Below are 22,891 nucleotides of genomic sequence, written 5' to 3'. Positions count from 1 at the left end.
CCATCCATTGGGAAGAAGATTGATCACATTTAGAAAATAAAGTAGGATCTCTATGGTTACAGTGATAAAACAAACAGAACCTGACATACCGATAAGGGGAATAAGGGAAAGCTGGTCAGTTGAAGGAATCCATCCCAAATGTGTCTTTCACATCAAACCCAAGCCCTCTGAATCAGAGAGGTGGGGGGGACGGCCTTAATCAACATCCACGGCACCCAGGGAACAGTCACTGTTGTTGGGGGTTAAATGCCTTGCTCAAGGGCAGAACGGCAGATGTTTCCACCTTGCCTTCTCAGGGACTAGAACAAGCAACCTATCAGTTACTGTCACAACGTTCTAACCTCTAGACTACCTACAGTATACAGGGGCAATATGCAGCTCAAACAATAACACATTGTCTCACCCCGTCACTGTTTGGGTTAACAGCTGAGGGAAAAGGGCTGGAGAAATGTGAACACTCTCATATTCATAGACAGAGCTTCTGATGCAATGACTGACAATCCATGATATCAAAATTATAGTTTTAACCATGTTTTGAGGGTATACAATGTTTGTTTACAACTAATACAGCTGTCTACTACAGCAGGTCAGGTCAGTAGTCTATTAAAGCAGGTCAGGTCAGTAGTCTACTAAAGCAGGTCAGGTCAGTAGTCTACTACAGCAGGTCAGGTCAGTAGTCTACTAAAGCAGGTCAGTAGTCTACTAAAGCAGGTCAGGTCAGTAGTCTACTAAAGCAGGTCAGGTCAGTAGTCTACTAAAGCAGGTCAGGTCAGTAGTCTACTAAAGCAGGTCAGTAGTCTACTACAGCAGGTCAGTAGTCTACTAAAGAAGGTCAGTAGTCTACTAAAGCAGGTCAGGTCAGTAGTCTACTAAAGCAGGTCAGTAGTCTACTAAAGCAGGTCAGGTCAGTAGTCTACTAAAGCAGGTCAGGTCAGTAGTCTACTAAAGCAGGTCAGTAGTCTACTAAAGCAGGTCAGTAGTCTACTAAAGCAGGTCAGTAGTCTACTAAAGCAGGTCAGTAGTCTACTAAAGCAGGTCAGGTCAGTAGTCTACTAAAGCAGGTCAGTAGTCTACTAAAGCAGGTCAGGTCAGTAGTCTACTAAAGCAGGTCAGGTCGGTAGTCTACTAAAGCAGGTCAGGTCAGTAGTCTACTAAAGCAGGTCAGGTCAGTAGTCTACTAAAGCAGGTCAGGTCAGTACAGTAGTCTACTAAAGCAGGCCAGGTCAGTAGTCTACTACAGCAGGTCAGTAGTCTACTAAAGCAGGTCAGGTCAGTAGTCTACTAAAGCAGGTCAGGTCAGTAGTCTACTACAGCAGGTCAGGTCAGTAGTCTACTAAAGCAGGTCAGGTCAGTAGTCTACTAAAGCAGGTCAGGTCAGTAGTCTACTGTGCTAATAGTTCAGAAAGTATTGTCATTAATAGTGAATGTTGATCACAGCGTGAAACTCAGGTCAGACTAAACCAGGTCCATTATTACCTGCTTGACCTGATGATGTCACATGTTCCTTGTGGTTATGTCACTACATCATCATCACCAGCACAGAAATAAATACAACAGGTAGGTAATAACCTTTGACCCCAACAGAGACACAGTCATCATCATAGACACAATGATCACGTACATCCCGATCCTTGAGGAGAAGCGCTCTCGGAGTATCACCTTTTGGACACTGATCTGGGGGGTTAGGGGTTAGTGGTAGGGTTAGGGGTTAGTGGTAGGGTTAGGGGTTAGTGGTAGGGAGTAGGGGTTAGTGGTAGGGTTAGGGGTTAGTGGTAGGGTTAGGGGTTAGTGGTAGGGTTAGGGGGTAGTGGTAGAGTTAGGGGTGGACTGGACACCCCCACCATAATGATGGTTCAGCATGTTATTCAGGCTGTCCACAGCATGTTATTCAGGCTGTCCACTTCTCGCCCTCCTCTCTTTTCCTCCCCAGCAGCGGTCAATTTAGGCTGCCTGCACGGCTGGTTGGTACTCTCCCCTAATTGCTGCCATCAGCGTCTCCATTCCGGGTTCTCCCAGCAGAGGGAGCCAACGTCACGGCACGTACCTCCCCTCCACCACCAACCCCCGGGGTAGACCTCCCAGGATACCACCATGATTGTGTTTCTCCTTGCAGGGGATTAGACAGATGAACTGCATCCTGTCCAAGCCTCCAAACCAGAACCGTGGGGAGACATCAGCACTGGTCCTTTTTAATAATATAAACTCTTATTGGTTTCCTGTATCTGTGCATGAACCCTTGGAACACAGTCCATTGAACAAAATAAGTCATCCCCAAGTGAGGGACATCAAGGAGATGAACCTCCAACACTCGGAAGCTTGTTGGGTACATGAAGGCTCATGACAGTTACGTATTCTTTGTTCCAGACCCTTTCTGACCTCATTCAACTAATTGTGATCTACATTGAGGACCATGAATAGTTGAACAAGGTGTTTGTGCTGGGCTGGCAGGAAAGAAAACGTGTACACAGTGCAGTACCCTGGGACAGAAATCACCCACATCTGTATTTTACAATGAGCTTTATGAGTTATAATGAGATGACAATTCTGCATGATAGAGAACAATGTGTGGATCTACTTCCATCTAACCACAGTGATGCTGCTGATTAAACTCCCGACTAACCTCCTGGGAGAGGGTGATGTTCCTGTTGGACCAGAGGTTCCCAACTTCTTTACATCTGTCTGGGTGATGGGGAGGGATGTGCTTCAACCTGAGGAGAACAGAAACATAAGGGGGGGAATTAACCTCACTGCTCAAATGTCAGTGTTGGTTCAAGTTGCTGAGAACCTCCAACTACCTTTATTAATGTGCAATGTTTTTGTAAAATCGACGCCTTGCAGCAGAATGTTTTTCTGTATGAACCACGGGGAATACGAATATAGACGGCTGCATGCAATGCCTTTGGGTGGTAAGATGAAACAACTATATCTCCATCTGTATTGACTGATCATATAATAATGTACAAATAACTTGGCTGGCTAACATGCCTAGATTGAACAGAGTACAGCTGGTTAGCTGCATTTCCAACGTTTTTAAATCACATGTGATGAAGAGGTGTGAAATGAACACATCAGTTGCCATCTTTAGTCTCTGAATAATTTTTTCTAGATTTGCTACATTTGTCATTAGCTGACCAGCAAGTTCCTCAATTCAGGGTTAAAAAATGTCTGGGTCTTCACAATAGGTAGTATATATACATATATAATACATTTCACAAAGTTATTCGCTATTCCTCTGGAACATTTTCTCCCAACCGGGGACTTTGTCCGCCATTAATTCAGACATTTTGTTTTATTATTTCCGCTAATGTCGCAAGGTGTTATGGGATAGCCTCCCCGGCGAAGGATACATCGACGAGGCCTAAAAAATTAATACAATAACGACACCTTAGTCAGCAGTTTAATTGGGATTGAAACACGCCAATTCTGACATATTGCCTTGAAATTCTGCCTGTTCTCGTTGTCGATTGGGACACAGTGTCTGACTTGATTTAGGTTTAGTTCAGCCGTCCTGTTGCACTTATCCAACATGACACTACAGGGCAGCGGACATCCACAGAAGTCCCTGTTTTCTCCACCACAGTAAACTAAGTTTTAGGTCTAAAAATAACAGGGCGGGACAAAATAAGGATGCTTCACGAATTTGCTATAATCTTTTGCACATTATTTTCCTGTTTAAGGCCAACCGGATGTCTAGCCAGTCTCAAATAGCGATAATCCACCAATGGCAATGCGAGACAGTCGCAAAGAACCGTATCCAACCACGTGTGGTCCAATCATAGTCGCCCTTTGACCTTAGCTCCGCCCCAAAAGCAAACGGCGGCCATGACACTTTCCCCTCATCGGATCATTGTTTACATCAAACGGAGAGTTACAGAGGAAGTATCTTTAATAAGGTTGGATGAAATGGATTGTAATCTTATTGCTACATCTGTGAAGTTGTAAGAAGAATGGAAAAGTGAATTGAAAACATTATACAGTTCAATCTCTGCAGTCATCTACCTATGATACCCGTAGCATTGGTTTGGTATCGGTAACTACCGGTACAATCAGCGGCCACTTGTCTGCATTTTCAATAGTATTTTTACAATCGTAGCTATTTTAATGCATACTATCGCTTATAATCGTGCTTTGTTGTATGGTGTAAGACGTCTGTGAAGTTGTGAAATAGTGTTTACGTGATGCAGGCTACAGTACAGTAACTTTAGCATGCTACTGTACAGTATTTTATTTTCGTTTCCAGTGTATAACAGTTTTATTCAACATGTATCAGTCATGGATTAGCTAATACGTGTATTATGTTATCTAGTTTAATGGCGTAAAAATGGTGATATTTGCTGTTACGTACGTCTCTTGGAGGGAACGCAACACCCTGCTACAACTCAACTCCCCGTGCAGTGAAAAAGGTATGTGATCGTAGGTGCGGGGAAGGACGGCAGGGAAAAATACCGTTTACAGGGAATCTAATTATTCCTTAAACACGTTAAGGTGGGGAAACTGGGCTGGACCGAACCAAAGCAAAGAAAGTAAAAGTCCCCTCTCCTACCTTACCTGCCTTCCCACAGCTTACCTAACCTTTAGCACCAACTGGCGGCTAACCAAAATACAGGAGGTGATCCGCCCAGGTCTTACCTAGTGTGCATAGACAGATTCAATACTACGGGTTATGTATGCCCGCAGGCCTCTTGCCTAAACACTCCCAAGGTGCCTTCCCCTCTGGGAACAAATGAAACAGAATAATTCAAACTTAGTGAACAATTTCAATAACCCAAAAACACTCAGTCCTATGGCATACACATACCTCTGCAGGAGAGGCTACAAAATACTTTGAACAACTTTTACAGACCAACAGCCAACACAGGACGCCATTTCCTGAAATACACACAAACCCACAACAACACAGAAACTGTGGAACGTAACATTTGCCTTGCATTTCAATCTACACATGAATATAGTTCTGCAATGTTAGGTAGGCTATTCAATTCCCTTGGCATTCTGCAAGCATGAATACTTTACAATAATGGAAGATATGCATTGTGTTAATCTTACTATTTGTCCATGTATTGAATGCTACACAGCTTTCCATAAATGCAGTGTGGACTTTTTACAGATGAAACCCCTTCCATTATGACACTCCTTCCTGTATCTGTCATAAAGGCCTATGCATTCTTTGTCCTTTAGTTACACAACTAAATCTAGTATCTGTCACGTACCTTTCATGCTGTAGATCTGCTGTCATGGTGCTGAGAATGCTTAGTACTGTAGCTGTCACTTATGTATTCTCTGTATGTATTAGGTATGAACCCTTGGACATACAGGTACCTCCAGCGCTCCCTCCTGCCTCACGTTCGGCCCCTGTCCCTGGTGATCTACCCCAGACCCCCTTGTATCCACCCCAGGCTTCTAAACTTGCCCCAGTGGGGTGAAGACCAGAAGAGGGTGATGTCCTTCCTGCCTCTCTCTCTCTCTCCCTTAAATGGAGCTGGTGATTCCAGAGAGCCGGCGGGCTTCTCTCAACAAGAAGCAGCAGTGGATTGACCGGATGCTGTTTACCAGGAGCCTCCTACAGAGCTCACAGTTCATCACTGTCCTTTCCCTGGTGGGGTGAAGGCCAGAAGAGGGTGATGTCCTTCCTGCCTCAGAATGTGCTGGGGTGAGTTTTTCCATAATAAATGAGCAGCTTAGAAATTGTAATTTTAATATTTTCTTCTCTCATGATCTATTAATACCTCAGGATGCCACTGGGTAAACATGATCTAACTGATTAACTTTTCTGTGATGATATGTGGAAGAAGATGTGTCTGAAGTAAACAGAGGAACTGGTCGAGAGTTAGTCCTGTCTGGTATAATTAGTGGTCAAGACAGGACAAGGAGGGTTGGATAAACTCCTCTGTATAAAGATGAGTCCTGTCTGGTATAATTAGTGGTCAAGACTGGACAATGAGGGTTGGATAAACTCCTCTGTATGAAGATGAGTCTTGTCTGGTATAATTAGTGGTCAAGACTGGACAAGGAGGGTTGGATAAACTCCTCTGTATGAAGATGAGTCCTGTCTGGTATAATTAGTGGTCAAGACTGGACAAGGAGGGTTGGATAAACTCCTATGTATGAAGATGAGTCCTGTCTGGTATAATTAGTGGTCAAGACTGGACAAGGAGGGTTGGATAAACTCCTCTGTATGAAGATGAGTCCTGTCTGGTATAATTAGTGGTCAAGACTGGACAAGGAGGGTTGGATAAACTCCTCTGTATGAAGATGAGTCCTGTCTGGTATAATTAGTGGTCAAGACTGGACAAGGAGGGTTGGATGAAGACCGTCAATATATTATTGTCAGGAAATACAATTCTTCAGGAAAGGGAATATGAACTAGAACTGGTGTGACAAATCAAATGTAAACCTACTGTCAGTCTACTTCCTGGAACAGGTGTGACAAATCAAATGTAAACCTACTGTAGGTCTACTTCCTGGAACTGGTGTGACAAATCAAATGTAAACCTGCTGTCGTCCTACTTCCTGGGACTGGTGTGACAAATCAAATGTAAACCTACTGTAGGTCTACTTCCTGGGACTGGTGTGACAAATCAAATGTAAACCTACTGTAGGTCTACTTCCTGGAACTGGTGTGACAAATCAAATGTAAACCTGCTGTAGGTCTACTTCCTGGAACTGGTGTGACAAATCAAATGTAAACCTACTGTAGGTCTACTTCCTAGAACTGGTGTGACAAATCAAATGTAAACCTACTGTCGTCCTACTTCCTGGAACTGGTGTGACAAATCAAATGTAAACCTGCTGTAGGTCTACTTCCTGGAACTGGTGTGACAAATCAAATGTAAACCTGTTGTAGGTCTACTTCCTGGGACTGGTGGTGATCAGACCTCCAGGCCTTTTAACAAGAACCATCACAGACGTGTTTGAGGAATTTAAAATAGGCCCTAACTATGTCATTGTAAAAGTATTTTCCCTGACCCCATTTCTCCGACCCCATGCCCCCCTATTATACAACAGAAATGTGCACTTCTACTACCACAGTACCCTCGGATAAGTGTATTTATACTACCACAGTACCCTCTGATAAGTGTATTTATACTACCACAGTACCCAACCCTCTGATATGTGTATTTATACCACCACAGTACCCTCTGATATGTGTATTTATAATACCACAGTACCCTCTGATATGTGTATTTATACTACCACAGTACCCTCTGATATGTGTATTTATACTACCACAGTACCCTCTGATATGTGTATTTATAATACCACAGTACCCAGCCCTCTGATATGTGTATTTATACTACCACAGTACCCTCTGATATGTGTATTTATACTACCACAGTACCCTCTGATATGTGTATTTATACTACCACAGTACCCTCTGATATGTGTATTTATACAACCACAGTACTCTCTGATATGTGTATTTATACTACCACAGTACCCTCTGATATGTGTATTTATACTACCACATTACCCAACCCTCTGATATGTGTATTTATACTACCACCTTACCCTCTGATATGTGTATTTATACTACCACATTACCCAACCCTCTGATATGTGTATTTATACTACCACTGTACCCTCTGATATGTGTATTTATACTACCACAGTACCCTATGATAAGTGTGTATTTATACTACCACAGTACCCTCTGATATGTGTATTTATACTACCACAGTACCCAACCCTCTGATATGTGTATTTATACTACCACAGTACCCAACCCTCTGATATGTGTATTTATACTACCACAGTACCCAACCCTCTGATATGTGTATTTATACTACCACAGTACCCAACCCTCTGATATGTGTTTTTATTCGACCACAGTACCCAACCCTCTGATATGTGTGTTTATACTACCACAGTACCCAACCCTTTGATATGTGTAGTTATACTACCACAATACCCTCTGATATGTGTATTTATACTACCACAGTACCCAACCCTCTGATATGTGTATTTATACTACCACAGTACCCTCTGATATGTTTATTTATACTACCACAGTACCCTCTGATATGTGTATTTATACTACCACAGTACCCTCTGATATGTGTATTTATACCACCACAGTACCCAACCCTCTGATATGTGTATTTATACTACCACAGTACCCTCTGATATGTGTATTTATACTACCACAGTACCCTCTGATATGTTTATTTATACTACCACAGTACCCTCTGATATGTGTATTTATACTACCACAGTACCCTCTGATGTGTGTATTTATACTACCACAGTACCCAACCCTCTGATATGTGTATTTATACTACCACAGTACCCTCTGATATGTGTATTTATACTACCACAGTACCCTCTGATATGTGTATTTATATGACCATAGTACCCAACCCTCTGATATGTGTATTTATATTACCACAGTACCCAACCCTCTGATATGTGTATTTATACTACCACAGTACCCTCTGATATGTGTATTTATACTACCACAGTACCCTCTGATATGTGTATTTATACTACCACAGTACCCTCTGATATGTGTATTTATACTACCACAGTACCCTCTGATATGTGTATTTATACTACCACAGTACCCTCTGATATGTGTATTTATACTACCACAGTACCCAACCCTCTGATGTGTGTATTTATACTACCACAGTACCCAACCCTCTGATGTGTGTATTTATACTAACACAGTACCCTCTATGTGTATTTATACTACCACAGTACCCTCTGATATGTGTATTTATATGACCATAGTACCCAACCCTCTGATATGTGTATTTATATTACCACAGTACCCAACCCTCTGATATGTGTATTTATACTACCACAGTACCCTCTGATATGTGTATTTATACTACCACAGTACCCTCTGATATGTGTATTTATACTACCACAGTACCCTCTGATATGTGTATTTATACAACCACAGTACCCTCTGATATGTGTATTTATACTACCACTGTACCCTCTGATATGTGTATTTATACTACCACATTACCCAACCCTCTGATATGTGTATTTATACTACCACTGTACCCTCTGATATGTGTATTTATACTACCACAGTACCCTCTGATAAGTGTGTATTTTTACTACCACAGTACCCTCTGATATGTGTATTTATACTACCACAGTACCCAACCCTCTGATAAGTGTAATAATACTACCACAGTACCCTCTGATATGTGTATTTATACTACCACAGTACCCTCTGATATGTGTATTTATACTACCACAGTACCCTCTGATAAGTGTGTATTTTTACTACCACAGTACCCTCTGATATGTGTATTTATACTACCACAGTACCCAACCCTCTGATAAGTGTAATAATACTACCACAGTACCCTCTGATATGTGTATTTATACTACCACAGTACCCTCTGATATGTGTATTTATACTACCACAGTACCCTCTGATATGTGTATTTATACTGCCACAGTACCCAACCCTCTGATATGTGTATTTATACTACCACAGTACCCAACCCTCTGATATGTGTATTTATACTACCACAGTACCCAACCCTCTGATATGTGTTTTTATTCGACCACAGTACCCAACCCTCTGATATGTGTGTTTATACTACCACAGTACCCAACCCTTTGATATGTGTAGTTATACTACCACAATACCCTCTGATATGTGTATTTATACTACCACAGTACCCAACCCTCTGATATGTGTATTTATACTACCACAGTACCCTCTGATATGTGTATTTATACTACCACAGTACCCTCTGATATGTGTATTTATACTACCACAGTACCCTCTGATATGTTTATTTATACTACCACAGTACCCAACCCTCTGATATGTGTATTTATACTACCACAGTACCCTCTGATATGTGTATTTATACTACCACAGTACCCTCTGATATGTGTATTTATACTACCACAGTACCCAACCCTCTGATATGTGTATTTATACTACCACAGTACCCTCTGATATGTGTATTTATACTACCACAGTACCCTCTGATATGTGTATTTATACTACCACAGTACCCTCTGATGTGTATTTATACTACCACAGTACCCTCTGATATGTGTATTTATACTACCTCAGTACCCTCTGATATGTGTATTTATACTACCTCAGTACCCTCTGATATGTGTATTTATACTACCACAGTGCCCTCTGATGTGTGTATTTATACTACCACAGTACCCAACCCTCTGATATGTGTATTTATACTACCACAGTACCCTCTGATATGTGTATTTATACTACCACAGTACCCTCTGATATGTGTATTTATATGACCATAGTACCCAACCCTCTGATATGTGTATTTATATTACCACAGTACCCAACCCTCTGATATGTGTATTTATACTACCACAGTACCCTCTGATATGTGTATTTATACTACCACAGTACCCTCTGATATGTGTATTTATACTACCACAGTACCCTCTGATATGTGTATTTATACTACCACAGTACCCTCTGATATGTGTATTTATACTTCCACAGTACCCTCTGATATGTGTATTTATACTACCACAGTACCCAACCCTCTGATGTGTGTATTTATACTACCACAGTACCCAACCCTCTGATGTGTGTATTTATACTAACACAGTACCCTCTATGTTTATTTATACTACCACAGTACGCTCTATGTGTATTTATACTACCACAGTACCCTCTGATATCAAATCAAAATCAAATCAAATTTATTTATATAGCCCTTCGTACATCAGCTGATATCTCGAAGTGCTGTACAGAAACCCAGCCTAAAACCCCAAACAGCAAGCAATGCAGGTGTAGAAGCACGGTGGCTAGGAAAAACTCCCTAGAAAGGCCGAAACCTAGAGAGGAACCAGGCTATGAGGGGTGGCCAGTCCTCTTCTGGCTGTGCCAGGTGGAGATTATAACAGAACATGGCCAAGATGTTCAAATGTTCATAAATGACCAGCATGGTCAAATAATAATAATCACAGTAGTTGTTGAGGGTGTAGCAAGTCAGCACCTCAGGAGTAAATGTCAGTTGGCTTTTCATAGCCGATCATTAAGAGTATCTTTACCGCTCCTGCTGTCTCTAGAGAGTTGAGAACAGCAGGTCTGGGACAGGTAGCACGTCCGGTGGACAGGTCAGGGTTTCATAGCCGCAGGCAGAACAGTTGAAACTGGAGCAGAAGCAATGCCTGGTGGACTGGGGACAGCAAGGAGTCATCATGCCAGGTAGTCCTGAGGCATGGTCCTAGGGCTCAGGTCCTCCGAGAGAGAGAAAGAAAGAGAGAAGGGGAGAATTAGAGAGAGCATACTTAAATTCACACAGGACACCGGATAAGACAGGAGAAGTACTCCAGATTTAACAAACTGACCCTAGCCTCCCGACACATAAACTACTGCAGCATAAATACTGGAGGCTGAGACAGGAGGGGTCAGGAGACACTGTGGCCCCATCCGATGATACCCCCGGACAGGGCCAAACAGGAAGGATATAACCCCACCCACTTTGCCAAAGCACAGCCCCCACACCACTAGAGGGATATCTTCAACCACCAACTTACCATCCTGAGACAAGGCCGAGTATAGCCCACAAAGATCTCCGCCACGGCACAAACCAAGGGGGGGCGCCAACCCAGACAGGAAGATCACGTCAGTGACTCAACCTACTCAAGTGACGCACCCCTCCTAGGGACGGCATGAAAGAGCACCAGTAAGCCAGTGACTCAGCCCCTGTAATAGGGTTAGAGGCAGAGAATCCCAGTGGAGAGAGGGGAACCGGCCAGGCAGAGACAGTAAGGGCGGTTCGTTGCTCCAGAGCCTTTCCGTTCACCTTCACACTCCTGGGCCAGACTACACTCAATCATATGACCTACTGAAGAGATAAGTCTTCAGTAAAGACTTAAAGGTTGAGACCGAGTCTGCGTCTCTCACATGGGTAGGCAGACCATTCCATAAAAATGGAGATCTATAGGAGAAAGCCCTGCCTCCAGCTGTTTGCTTAGAAATTCTAGGGACAATTAGGAGGCCTGCGTCTTGTGACCATAGCGTACGTGTAGGTATCTACGGCAGGACCAACTCGGAAAGATAGGTAGGAGCAAGCCCATGTAACGCTTTGTAGGTTAACAGTAAAACCTTGAAATCAGCCCTTGCCTTAATAGGAAGCCAGTGTAGGGAAGCTAGCACTGGCGTAATATGATCAAATTATTTGGTTCTAGTCAGGATTTTAGCAGCCGTATTTAGCACTAACTGACGTTTATTTTGTGCTTTATCTGGGTAGCCGGAAAGTAGAGCATTGCAGTAGTCTAACCTAGAAGTAACAAAAGCATGGATTAATTTTTCTGCCACATTTTTGGACAGAAAATTTCTGATTTTTGGAATGTTACGTAGATGGAAAAAGGCTGTCCTTGAAACAGTCTTGATATGTTCGTCAAAAGAGAGATCAGGGTCCAGAGTAACGCCGAGGTCCTCCACAGTTTTATTTGAGACGACTTTACAACCATCAAGATTAATTGTCAGATTCAACAGAAGATCTCTTTGTTTCTTGGGACCTAGAACAAGCATCTCTGTTTTGTCCGAGTTTAAAAGTAGAAAGTTTGCAGCCATCCACTTCCTTATGTCTGAAACCGAGGCTTCTAGCGAGGGCAATTTTGGGGCTTCACCATGTTTCATTGAAATGTACAGCTGTGTGTCATCCGCATAGCAGTGAAAGTTAACATTATGTTTTCGAATGACATCCCCAAGAGTTAAAATATATAGTGAAAACAATAGTGGTCCTAAAACGGAACCTTGAGGAACACCAAAATATACAGTTGATTTGTCAGAGGACAAACCATTCACAGAGACAAACTGATATCTTTCCGACAGATAAGATCTAAACCAGGCCAGAACTTGTCCGTGTAGACCAATTTATACCACCACAGTACCCAAACCTCTGATATGTGTATTTATACTACCACAGTACCCTCTGATATGTGTATTTATACTACCACAGTACCCTCTGATATGTGTATTTATACTACCACAGTACCCTCTGATATGTGTATTTATACTACCACAGTACCCTCTGATATGTGTATTTATACTACCACAGTACCCTCTGATAAGTGTGTATTTTTACTACCACAGTACCCTCTGATATGTGTATTTATACTACCACAGTACCCTCTGATATGTGTATTTATACAACCACAGTACTCTCTGATATGTGTATTTATACTACCACAGTACCCTCTGATATGTGTATTTATACAACCACAGTACCCTCTGATATGTGTATTTATACTACCACAGTACCCTCTGATATGTGTATTTATACAACCACAGTACTCTCTGATATGTGTATTTATACTACCACAGTACCCTCTGATATGTGTATTTATACTACCACATTACCCAACCCTCTGATATGTGTATTTATACTACCACTGTACCCTCTGATATGTGTATTTATACTACCACATTACCCAACCCTCTGATATGTGTATTTATACTACCACTGTACCCTCTGATATGTGTATTTATACTACCACAGTACCCTCTGATAAGTGTGTATTTTTACTACCACAGTACCCTCTGATATGTGTATTTATACTACCACAGTACCCAACCCTCTGATAAGTGTAATAATACTACCACAGTACCCTCTGATATGTGTATTTATACTACCACAGTACCCTCTGATATGTGTATTTATACTACCACAGTACCCTCTGATAAGTGTGTATTTTTACTACCACAGTACCCTCTGATATGTGTATTTATACTACCACAGTACCCAACCCTCTGATAAGTGTAATAATACTACCACAGTACCCTCTGATATGTGTATTTATACTACCACAGTACCCTCTGATATGTGTATTTATACTACCACAGTACCCTCTGATATGTGTATTTATACTGCCACAGTACCCAACCCTCTGATATGTGTATTTATACTACCACAGTACCCAACCCTCTGATATGTGTATTTATACTACCACAGTACCCAACCCTCTGATATGTGTTTTTATTCGACCACAGTACCCAACCCTCTGATATGTGTGTTTATACTACCACAGTACCCAACCCTTTGATATGTGTAGTTATACTACCACAATACCCTCTGATATGTGTATTTATACTACCACAGTACCCAACCCTCTGATATGTGTATTTATACTACCACAGTACCCTCTGATATGTGTATTTATACTACCACAGTACCCTCTGATATGTGTATTTATACTACCACAGTACCCTCTGATATGTTTATTTATACTACCACAGTACCCAACCCTCTGATATGTGTATTTATACTACCACAGTACCCTCTGATATGTGTATTTATACTACCACAGTACCCTCTGATATGTGTATTTATACTACCACAGTACCCAACCCTCTGATATGTGTATTTATACTACCACAGTACCCTCTGATATGTGTATTTATACTACCACAGTACCCTCTGATATGTGTATTTATACTACCACAGTACCCTCTGATGTGTATTTATACTACCACAGTACCCTCTGATATGTGTATTTATACTACCTCAGTACCCTCTGATATGTGTATTTATACTACCTCAGTACCCTCTGATATGTGTATTTATACTACCACAGTGCCCTCTGATGTGTGTATTTATACTACCACAGTACCCAACCCTCTGATATGTGTATTTATACTACCACAGTACCCTCTGATATGTGTATTTATACTACCACAGTACCCTCTGATATGTGTATTTATATGACCATAGTACCCAACCCTCTGATATGTGTATTTATATTACCACAGTACCCAACCCTCTGATATGTGTATTTATACTACCACAGTACCCTCTGATATGTGTATTTATACTACCACAGTACCCTCTGATATGTGTATTTATACTACCACAGTACCCTCTGATATGTGTATTTATACTACCACAGTACCCTCTGATATGTGTATTTATACTACCACAGTACCCTCTGATATGTGTATTTATACTACCACAGTACCCAACCCTCTGATGTGTGTATTTATACTACCACAGTACCCAACCCTCTGATGTGTGTATTTATACTAACACAGTACCCTCTATGTTTATTTATACTACCACAGTACGCTCTATGTGTATTTATACTACCACAGTACCCTCTGATATCAAATCAAAATCAAATCAAATTTATTTATATAGCCCTTCGTACATCAGCTGATATCTCGAAGTGCTGTACAGAAACCCAGCCTAAAACCCCAAACAGCAAGCAATGCAGGTGTAGAAGCACGGTGGCTAGGAAAAACTCCCTAGAAAGGCCGAAACCTAGAGAGGAACCAGGCTATGAGGGGTGGCCAGTCCTCTTCTGGCTGTGCCAGGTGGAGATTATAACAGAACATGGCCAAGATGTTCAAATGTTCATAAATGACCAGCATGGTCAAATAATAATAATCACAGTAGTTGTTGAGGGTGTAGCAAGTCAGCACCTCAGGAGTAAATGTCAGTTGGCTTTTCATAGCCGATCATTAAGAGTATCTTTACCGCTCCTGCTGTCTCTAGAGAGTTGAGAACAGCAGGTCTGGGACAGGTAGCACGTCCGGTGGACAGGTCAGGGTTTCATAGCCGCAGGCAGAACAGTTGAAACTGGAGCAGAAGCAATGCCTGGTGGACTGGGGACAGCAAGGAGTCATCATGCCAGGTAGTCCTGAGGCATGGTCCTAGGGCTCAGGTCCTCCGAGAGAGAGAAAGAAAGAGAGAAGGGGAGAATTAGAGAGAGCATACTTAAATTCACACAGGACACCGGATAAGACAGGAGAAGTACTCCAGATTTAACAAACTGACCCTAGCCTCCCGACACATAAACTACTGCAGCATAAATACTGGAGGCTGAGACAGGAGGGGTCAGGAGACACTGTGGCCCCATCCGATGATACCCCCGGACAGGGCCAAACAGGAAGGATATAACCCCACCCACTTTGCCAAAGCACAGCCCCCACACCACTAGAGGGATATCTTCAACCACCAACTTACCATCCTGAGACAAGGCCGAGTATAGCCCACAAAGATCTCCGCCACGGCACAAACCAAGGGGGGGCGCCAACCCAGACAGGAAGATCACGTCAGTGACTCAACCTACTCAAGTGACGCACCCCTCCTAGGGACGGCATGAAAGAGCACCAGTAAGCCAGTGACTCAGCCCCTGTAATAGGGTTAGAGGCAGAGAATCCCAGTGGAGAGAGGGGAACCGGCCAGGCAGAGACAGTAAGGGCGGTTCGTTGCTCCAGAGCCTTTCCGTTCACCTTCACACTCCTGGGCCAGACTACACTCAATCATATGACCTACTGAAGAGATAAGTCTTCAGTAAAGACTTAAAGGTTGAGACCGAGTCTGCGTCTCTCACATGGGTAGGCAGACCATTCCATAAAAATGGAGATCTATAGGAGAAAGCCCTGCCTCCAGCTGTTTGCTTAGAAATTCTAGGGACAATTAGGAGGCCTGCGTCTTGTGACCATAGCGTACGTGTAGGTATCTACGGCAGGACCAACTCGGAAAGATAGGTAGGAGCAAGCCCATGTAACGCTTTGTAGGTTAACAGTAAAACCTTGAAATCAGCCCTTGCCTTAATAGGAAGCCAGTGTAGGGAAGCTAGCACTGGCGTAATATGATCAAATTATTTGGTTCTAGTCAGGATTTTAGCAGCCGTATTTAGCACTAACTGACGTTTATTTTGTGCTTTATCTGGGTAGCCGGAAAGTAGAGCATTGCAGTAGTCTAACCTAGAAGTAACAAAAGCATGGATTAATTTTTCTGCCACATTTTTGGACAGAAAATTTCTGATTTTTGGAATGTTACGTAGATGGAAAAAGGCTGTCCTTGAAACAGTCTTGATATGTTCGTCAAAAGAGAGATCAGGGTCCAGAGTAACGCCGAGGTCCTCCACAGTTTTATTTGAGACGACTTTACAACCATCAAGATTAATTGTCAGATTCAACAGAAGATCTCTTTGTTTCTTGGGACCTAGAACAAGCATCTCTGTTTTGTCCGAGTTTAAAAGTAGAAAGTTTGCAGCCATCCACTTCCTTATGTCTGAAACCGAGGCTTCTAGCGAGGGCAATTTTGGGGCTTCACCATGTTTCATTGAAATGTACAGCTGTGTGTCATCCGCATAGCAGTGAAAGTTAACATTATGTTTTCGAATGACATCCCCAAGAGTTAAAATATATAGTGAAAACAATAGTGGTCCTAAAACGGAACCTTGAGGAACACCAAAATATACAGTTGATTTGTCAGAGGACAAACCATTCACAGAGACAAACTGATATCTTTCCGACAGATAAGATCTAAACCAGGCCAGAACTTGTCCGTGTAGACCAATTTATACCACCACAGTACCCAAACCTCTGATATGTGTATTTATACTACCACAGTACCCTCTGATATGTGTATTTATACTACCACAGTACCCTCTGATATGTGTATTTATACTACCACAGTACCCTCTGATATGTGTATTTATACTACCACAGTACCCTCTGATATGTGTATTTATACTACCACAGTACCCTCTGATGTGTATTTATACTACCACAGTACCCTCTGATATGTGTATTTATACTACCTCAGTACCCTCTGATATGTGTATTTATACTACCTCAGTACCCTCTGATATGTGTATTTATACTACCACAGTGCCCTCTGATGTGTGTATTTATACTACCACAGTACCCTTTATGTGTATTTATTATACCACAGTACCCTCTGATATGTGTATTTATACTACAACAGTACCCAACCCTCTGATATGTGTATTTATACTACCACAGTACCCTCTATGTGTATTTATACTACCACAGTACCCTCTGATATGTGTATTTATACTACCACAGTACCCGCTGATATGTGTATTTATACTACCACAGTACCCTCTGATATGCACATTTGTGGCCTGCTGGAGGTCATTTTGCAGGGCTCTGGCAGTGCTCCTCCTTGCACAAAGGCGGAGGTAGCGGTCCTGCTGCTGGGTTGTTGCCCTCCTACGGCCTCCTCCACGTCTCCTGATGTACTGGCCTGTCTTCTGGTAGCGCCTCCATGCTCTGGACACTACGCTGACAGACACAGCAAACCTTTTTGCCACAGCTCGCATTGATGTGCCATCCTGGATGAGCTGCACTACCTGAGCCACTTGTGTGGGTTGTAGACTCCGTCTCATGCTACCACTAGAGTGAAAGCACCGCCAGCATTCAAAAGTGACCAAAACATCAGCCAGGAAGCATAGGAACTGAGAAGCGGTCTGTGGTCACCACCTGCAGAACCACTCCTTTATTGGGGGTGTCTTGCTAATTGCCTATAATTTCCACCTTTTGTCTATTCCATTTGCACAACAGCATGTGAAATTTATTGTCAATCAGTGTTGCTTCCTAAGTGGACAGTTTGATTTCACAGAAGTGTGATTGACTTGGAGTTACATTGTGTTGTTTAAGTGTTCCCTTTATTTTTCTGAGCAGTGTATATAAAATACATTATTTGTTTTGGATGAATTTACCTTTGTAATTTGTAATAGTGTGATGTGTATCTTCTGACAGACTCTATGCTGAGTAAAGTCATGTTTTTATCCTAAAACGTTGTTCTACCAGAACCAAAGTGTGGATGCAGTCACTATTTAGAGCAGTCTAATCTCATTCACCCAGAACTATAATCTTGTGTGATTAAGTTCTGGGTCCATACGTGTTAGAAACTACAGGTGAGTCACATGTTATTTGTTACAGCAGTTTCCATGGAAACATACAGAGGAGTTTATGCAAATCAACCCTTTCTGTCTTGACACATGAAGGAGGAGTCTCTGAAAACCTATTTAAAGCAGTCTGTCCTGACTCAGATCAACAGTCTCCAGTCTACCAACTGGTCTCTGTAATAACTATTTAAATCAGTCTGTCCTGACTCAGATCAACAGTCTCTAGTCTACCAACTGGTCTCTGTAACTTCATCTTTGTCTCTGTGGTGTACAGTCTTCAGGTGATGATGGGGGTATTGAATCATCTCTCTACTCTCCTCCTTCTCTCTCTCCTTCCTCCTGCTCTCTCTCATGTAGTGAAGAAGTTCAGTGATGTTCCACAGTGCAAGGAGTTCTTGCAGGTAGGACTAATGTTTTGTCATATAACATAACATGTGTATTTGTTTACTGGTATATATCACAGACAGTTGTGTTACCTAGTCAGTCCTGGATGATAGAGCCCCAGGTAGGACTAATGTTTGTCATATAACATAACATGTGTATTTATTTACTGGTATATATCACAGACAGTTATGTTACCTAGTCAGTCCTGGATGATGGAGCCCCAGGTAGGACTAATCTCTATTCATTCAACATGTGTATTTATTTACTGCTATATATCAGTATCTTTGAGACAATAATGTGTTGCAACCACTTTCAGCTTAAATCTGGATTGTTAAATTGTGAACTAGTTAAAGAGTTGTAATGTCTAAACTAGTTAGAGTTGTAATGTCTGACTGATGTTTTCTGCAGCTTGAAGATAAAAATATAAAAGAGATTAAATCCCAACATGAGGTGAAGGTGCATAATAATAATATAGATATAAGATATCAGGCTACATAAATAACGACCTGGGTCTGGGCAGAGGCCACCTTTTCCCATGTTCGTACGCACCTGAGGTCCACTTTCACCCTGACAAACGCCGTTCCCCAGGCAAGATCTTTCAACGGGGGCAGCTGGAGGACAATGGATTGTGACCCCCCCCCCCCCAATAAAATAGAGGTTACTGTACAGAAAACTTGTTAATGAATATATGACTGTTGTTTCCTTCAGCTCGACATGGAATGCAGCAACCAACAACCAGTTGAAATGCAGGTGGTTCATCTATACCAGGCTGGGAACTCCGACTATATTAACTCAATACCAAGTAAAGGGGTGAACAGAGGTCACCTCTTCCCAAGTTCACATGCTCATGACCTTGATACTCAGAAGTCCACCTTTACCCTGACCAACATCGTTCCCCAGGTGGTGTCCTTCAACGATGGCAGCTGGAAGGAAATGGAGAGAAATGTCAGAGAAAAGCTGATGACGGACTGTTTTAGTAACAACAGGAAGATAAAGGCCTATGTGGTGACTGGAGCAGTTCCCAACAACAACAACAACAACAACAACAAACTGAACAAACGAGTGAACATCCTGTGGACAACCTTCTGCTGTGAATACAGACAGTTGGTGGCCGGAGGGGGGGAAAAGGAGGACCAGAAGAAAACATTGTCATCAAATACCTTCGCAGATCTGTATGACAAGTATGTCAAGCTGAACAAGCATAATGGTGATGGTGTCCAGCTGTTCCCAGATAAGTGTCTAAATGTTGATACTCCTATAGCGCTTCTCCTCAAGGTTGGGGATGTACGTGATCATTGTGTCTATGATGATGACTGTGTCTGTTCCTCTGTTGGGGTCAAAGGTTATTACCTACCTGTTGTATTTGTTTCTGTGCTGGTGATGATGATGTAGTGACATAACCACCAGGAACCTGTGACATCATCAGGTCAAGCAGGTAATAATGGACCTGGTTTAGTCTGACCTGAGATTCACGCTGTGATCAACATTCACTTTTAATGACAATACTTTCTGAACTATCAGCACAGTAGACTACTGACCTGACCTGCTTTAGTAGACTACTGACCTGACCTGCTTTAGTAGACTACTGACCTGACCTGCTTTAGTAGACTACTGACTTGACCTGCTGTAGTAGACAACTGACCTGACCTGCTTTAGTAGACTACTGACCTGACCTGCTTTAGTAGACTACTGACCTGACCTGCTTTAGTAGACTACTGACCTGACCTGCTGTAGTAGACTACTGACCTGACCTGCTTTAGTAGACTACTGACTTGACCTGCTGTAGTAGACTACTGACCTGACCTGCTTTAGTAGACTACTGACCTGACCTGCTTTAGTAGACTACTGACCTGACCTGCTTTAGTAGACTACTGACCTGACCTGCTTTAGTAGACTACTGACCTGACCTGCTGTAGTAGACTACTGACCTGACCTGCTTTAGTAGACTACTGACCTGACCTGCTTTAGTAGACTACTGACCTGACCTGCTTTAGTAGACTACTGACCTGACCTGCTTTAGTAGACTACTAACCTGACCTGCTTTAGTAGACTACTGACCTGACCTGCTTTAGTAGACTACTAACCTGACCTGCTTTAGTAGACTACTGACCTGACCTGCTTTAGTAGACTACTAACCTGACCTGCTTTAGTAGACTACTGACCTGCTTTAGTAGACTACTGACCTGACCTGCTTTAGTAGACTACTAACCTGACCTGCTTTAGTAGACTACTGACCTGACCTGCTGTAGTAGACAACTGACCTGACCTGCTGTAGTAGACTACTGACCTGACCTGCTTTAGTAGACTACTGACCTGACCTGCTTTAGTAGACTACTGACCTGACCTGCTTTAGTAGACTACTGACCTGACCTGCTTTAGTAGACTACTGACCTGACCTGCTTTAGTAGACTACTGACCTGACCTGCTGTAGTAGACTACTGACATGACCTGCTTTAGTAGACTACTGACCTGCTTTAGTAGACTACTGACCTGACCTGCTTTAGTAGACTACTGACCTGCTTTAGTAGACTACTGACCTGCTGTAGTAGACTACTGACCTGACCTGCTTTAGTAGACTACTGACCTGACCTGCTTTAGTAGACTACTGACCAGCTTTAGTAGACTACTGACCTGCTGTAGTAGACTACTGACCTGCTTTAGTAGACTACTGACCTGCTTTAGTAGACTACTGACCTGCTTTAGTAGACTACTGACCTGACCTGCTTAAGTAGACTACTGACCTGACCTGCTTTAGTAGACTACTGACCTGGCCTGCTTTAGTAGACTACTGACCTGCTTTAGTAGACTACTGACCTGCTTTAGTAGACTACTGACCTGCTTCAGTAGATTCACTCTGTATATTGCTTCTACACCTGCATTGCTTGCTGTTTGGGGTTTTAGGCTGGGTTTCTGTACAGCACTTCGAGATATTAGCTGATGTACGAAGGGCTATATAAAATAAACTTGATTTGATTTGATGATTTGATATATTATTTGTAATGCTTTTTCTCTTGTTAAAGGGTCAATCTGTGATTGTTGTATCCATTTGGACTTTTAAATGAATGATATGTACCCATTGATTCTTAAAGATTTAACCGAGTAGCTGATTTGGTTTTGAGTGTTGAGATTAGATTTGACCTGATCTGAAATTCAAGCTGTGATCGACATCATACGTGATAATTCAATAACATATATCATGTTAATCTCAGGATCAACTTCCTACAAAATGTATTTTGAAACAAATATCTGAAATATTTACTGCTTAGCCTAGACTCACTTTGCATATGATTACAATGTTATTTTAGAATGTATATTTCATCCTTCTTATTAAAAATAAGTAAATAACATTTGAATGTGTTGTGAAAAGAGAATAGACCTTCTGTCAGCAGCAGGTAGTGGACATTAACCTGCTACCCTGATAGTGAGGATCAGCTCTGTCAGCAGCAGGTAGTGGACATTAAGCTGCTACCCTGGTAGTGAGGATCAGCTCTGTCAGCAGCAGGTAGTGGACATTAACCTTCTACCCTGGTAGTGAGGATCAGCTCTGTCAGCAGCAGGTAGTGGACATTAACCTGCTACCCTGGTAGTGAGGATCAGCTCTGTCAGCAGCAGGTAGTGGACATTAACCTGCTACCCTGGTAGTGAGGATCAGCTCTGTCAGCAGCAGGTAGTGGACATTAACCTGCTACCCTGGTAGTGAGGATCAGCTCTGTCAGCAGCAGGTAGTGGACATTAACCTGCTACCCTGGCAGTGAGGATCAGCTCTGTCAGCAGCAGGTAGTGGACATTAACCTGCTACCCTGGTAGTGAGGATCAGCTCTGTCAGCAGCAGGTAGTGGACATTAACCTGCTACCCTGGTAGTGAGGA

General features: G+C 42.4%; 2 protein-coding genes across 7 annotated transcripts in view; one reads left to right on the top strand and one right to left on the bottom strand.

Moving 5' to 3' along the window:
* Positions 1-22,891, bottom strand: part of LOC139561513 (endonuclease domain-containing 1 protein-like) — a 177,282-nt gene that overhangs the window by 9,801 nt on the left and 144,590 nt on the right. The gene's annotated exons all lie outside the window — the stretch shown is intronic.
* Positions 3,703-22,368, top strand: LOC139561526 (endonuclease domain-containing 1 protein-like). 5 transcript variants are annotated; one of them, XM_071378721.1, is made up of 5 exons: positions 3,703-3,893; positions 4,307-4,403; positions 5,294-5,650; positions 18,997-19,040; positions 19,732-22,368. In XM_071378721.1, the coding sequence occupies exons 3-5, from the start codon at positions 5,641-5,643 to the stop codon at positions 20,413-20,415; spliced, it is 738 nt and encodes a 245-aa protein (XP_071234822.1). In that variant the 5' UTR covers positions 3,703-3,893; positions 4,307-4,403; positions 5,294-5,640; the 3' UTR covers positions 20,416-22,368. The 5 variants fall into 5 exon arrangements, with proteins under 5 accessions (XP_071234822.1, XP_071234821.1, XP_071234826.1 ...); XM_071378720.1 differs by having other exon boundaries at positions 3,703-4,040; XM_071378725.1 differs by lacking the exon at positions 4,307-4,403.

Source organism: Salvelinus alpinus, chromosome 31, assembly GCF_045679555.1.
Source record: "Salvelinus alpinus chromosome 31, SLU_Salpinus.1, whole genome shotgun sequence".
Taxonomy (NCBI): domain Eukaryota; kingdom Metazoa; phylum Chordata; class Actinopteri; order Salmoniformes; family Salmonidae; genus Salvelinus; species Salvelinus alpinus.
The sequence above is the reverse complement of the archived record's forward strand: the minus strand, read 5'-3'. Positions and strand labels throughout refer to the sequence as shown.

Coding starts and splice junctions, on each gene's coding strand:
- LOC139561526 (XM_071378725.1), top strand. Junction 19,041..19,731: donor AGTGCAAGGAGTTCTTGCAG/GTAGGACTAATG, acceptor TGTTTCCTTCAG/CTCGACATGGAATGCAGCAA.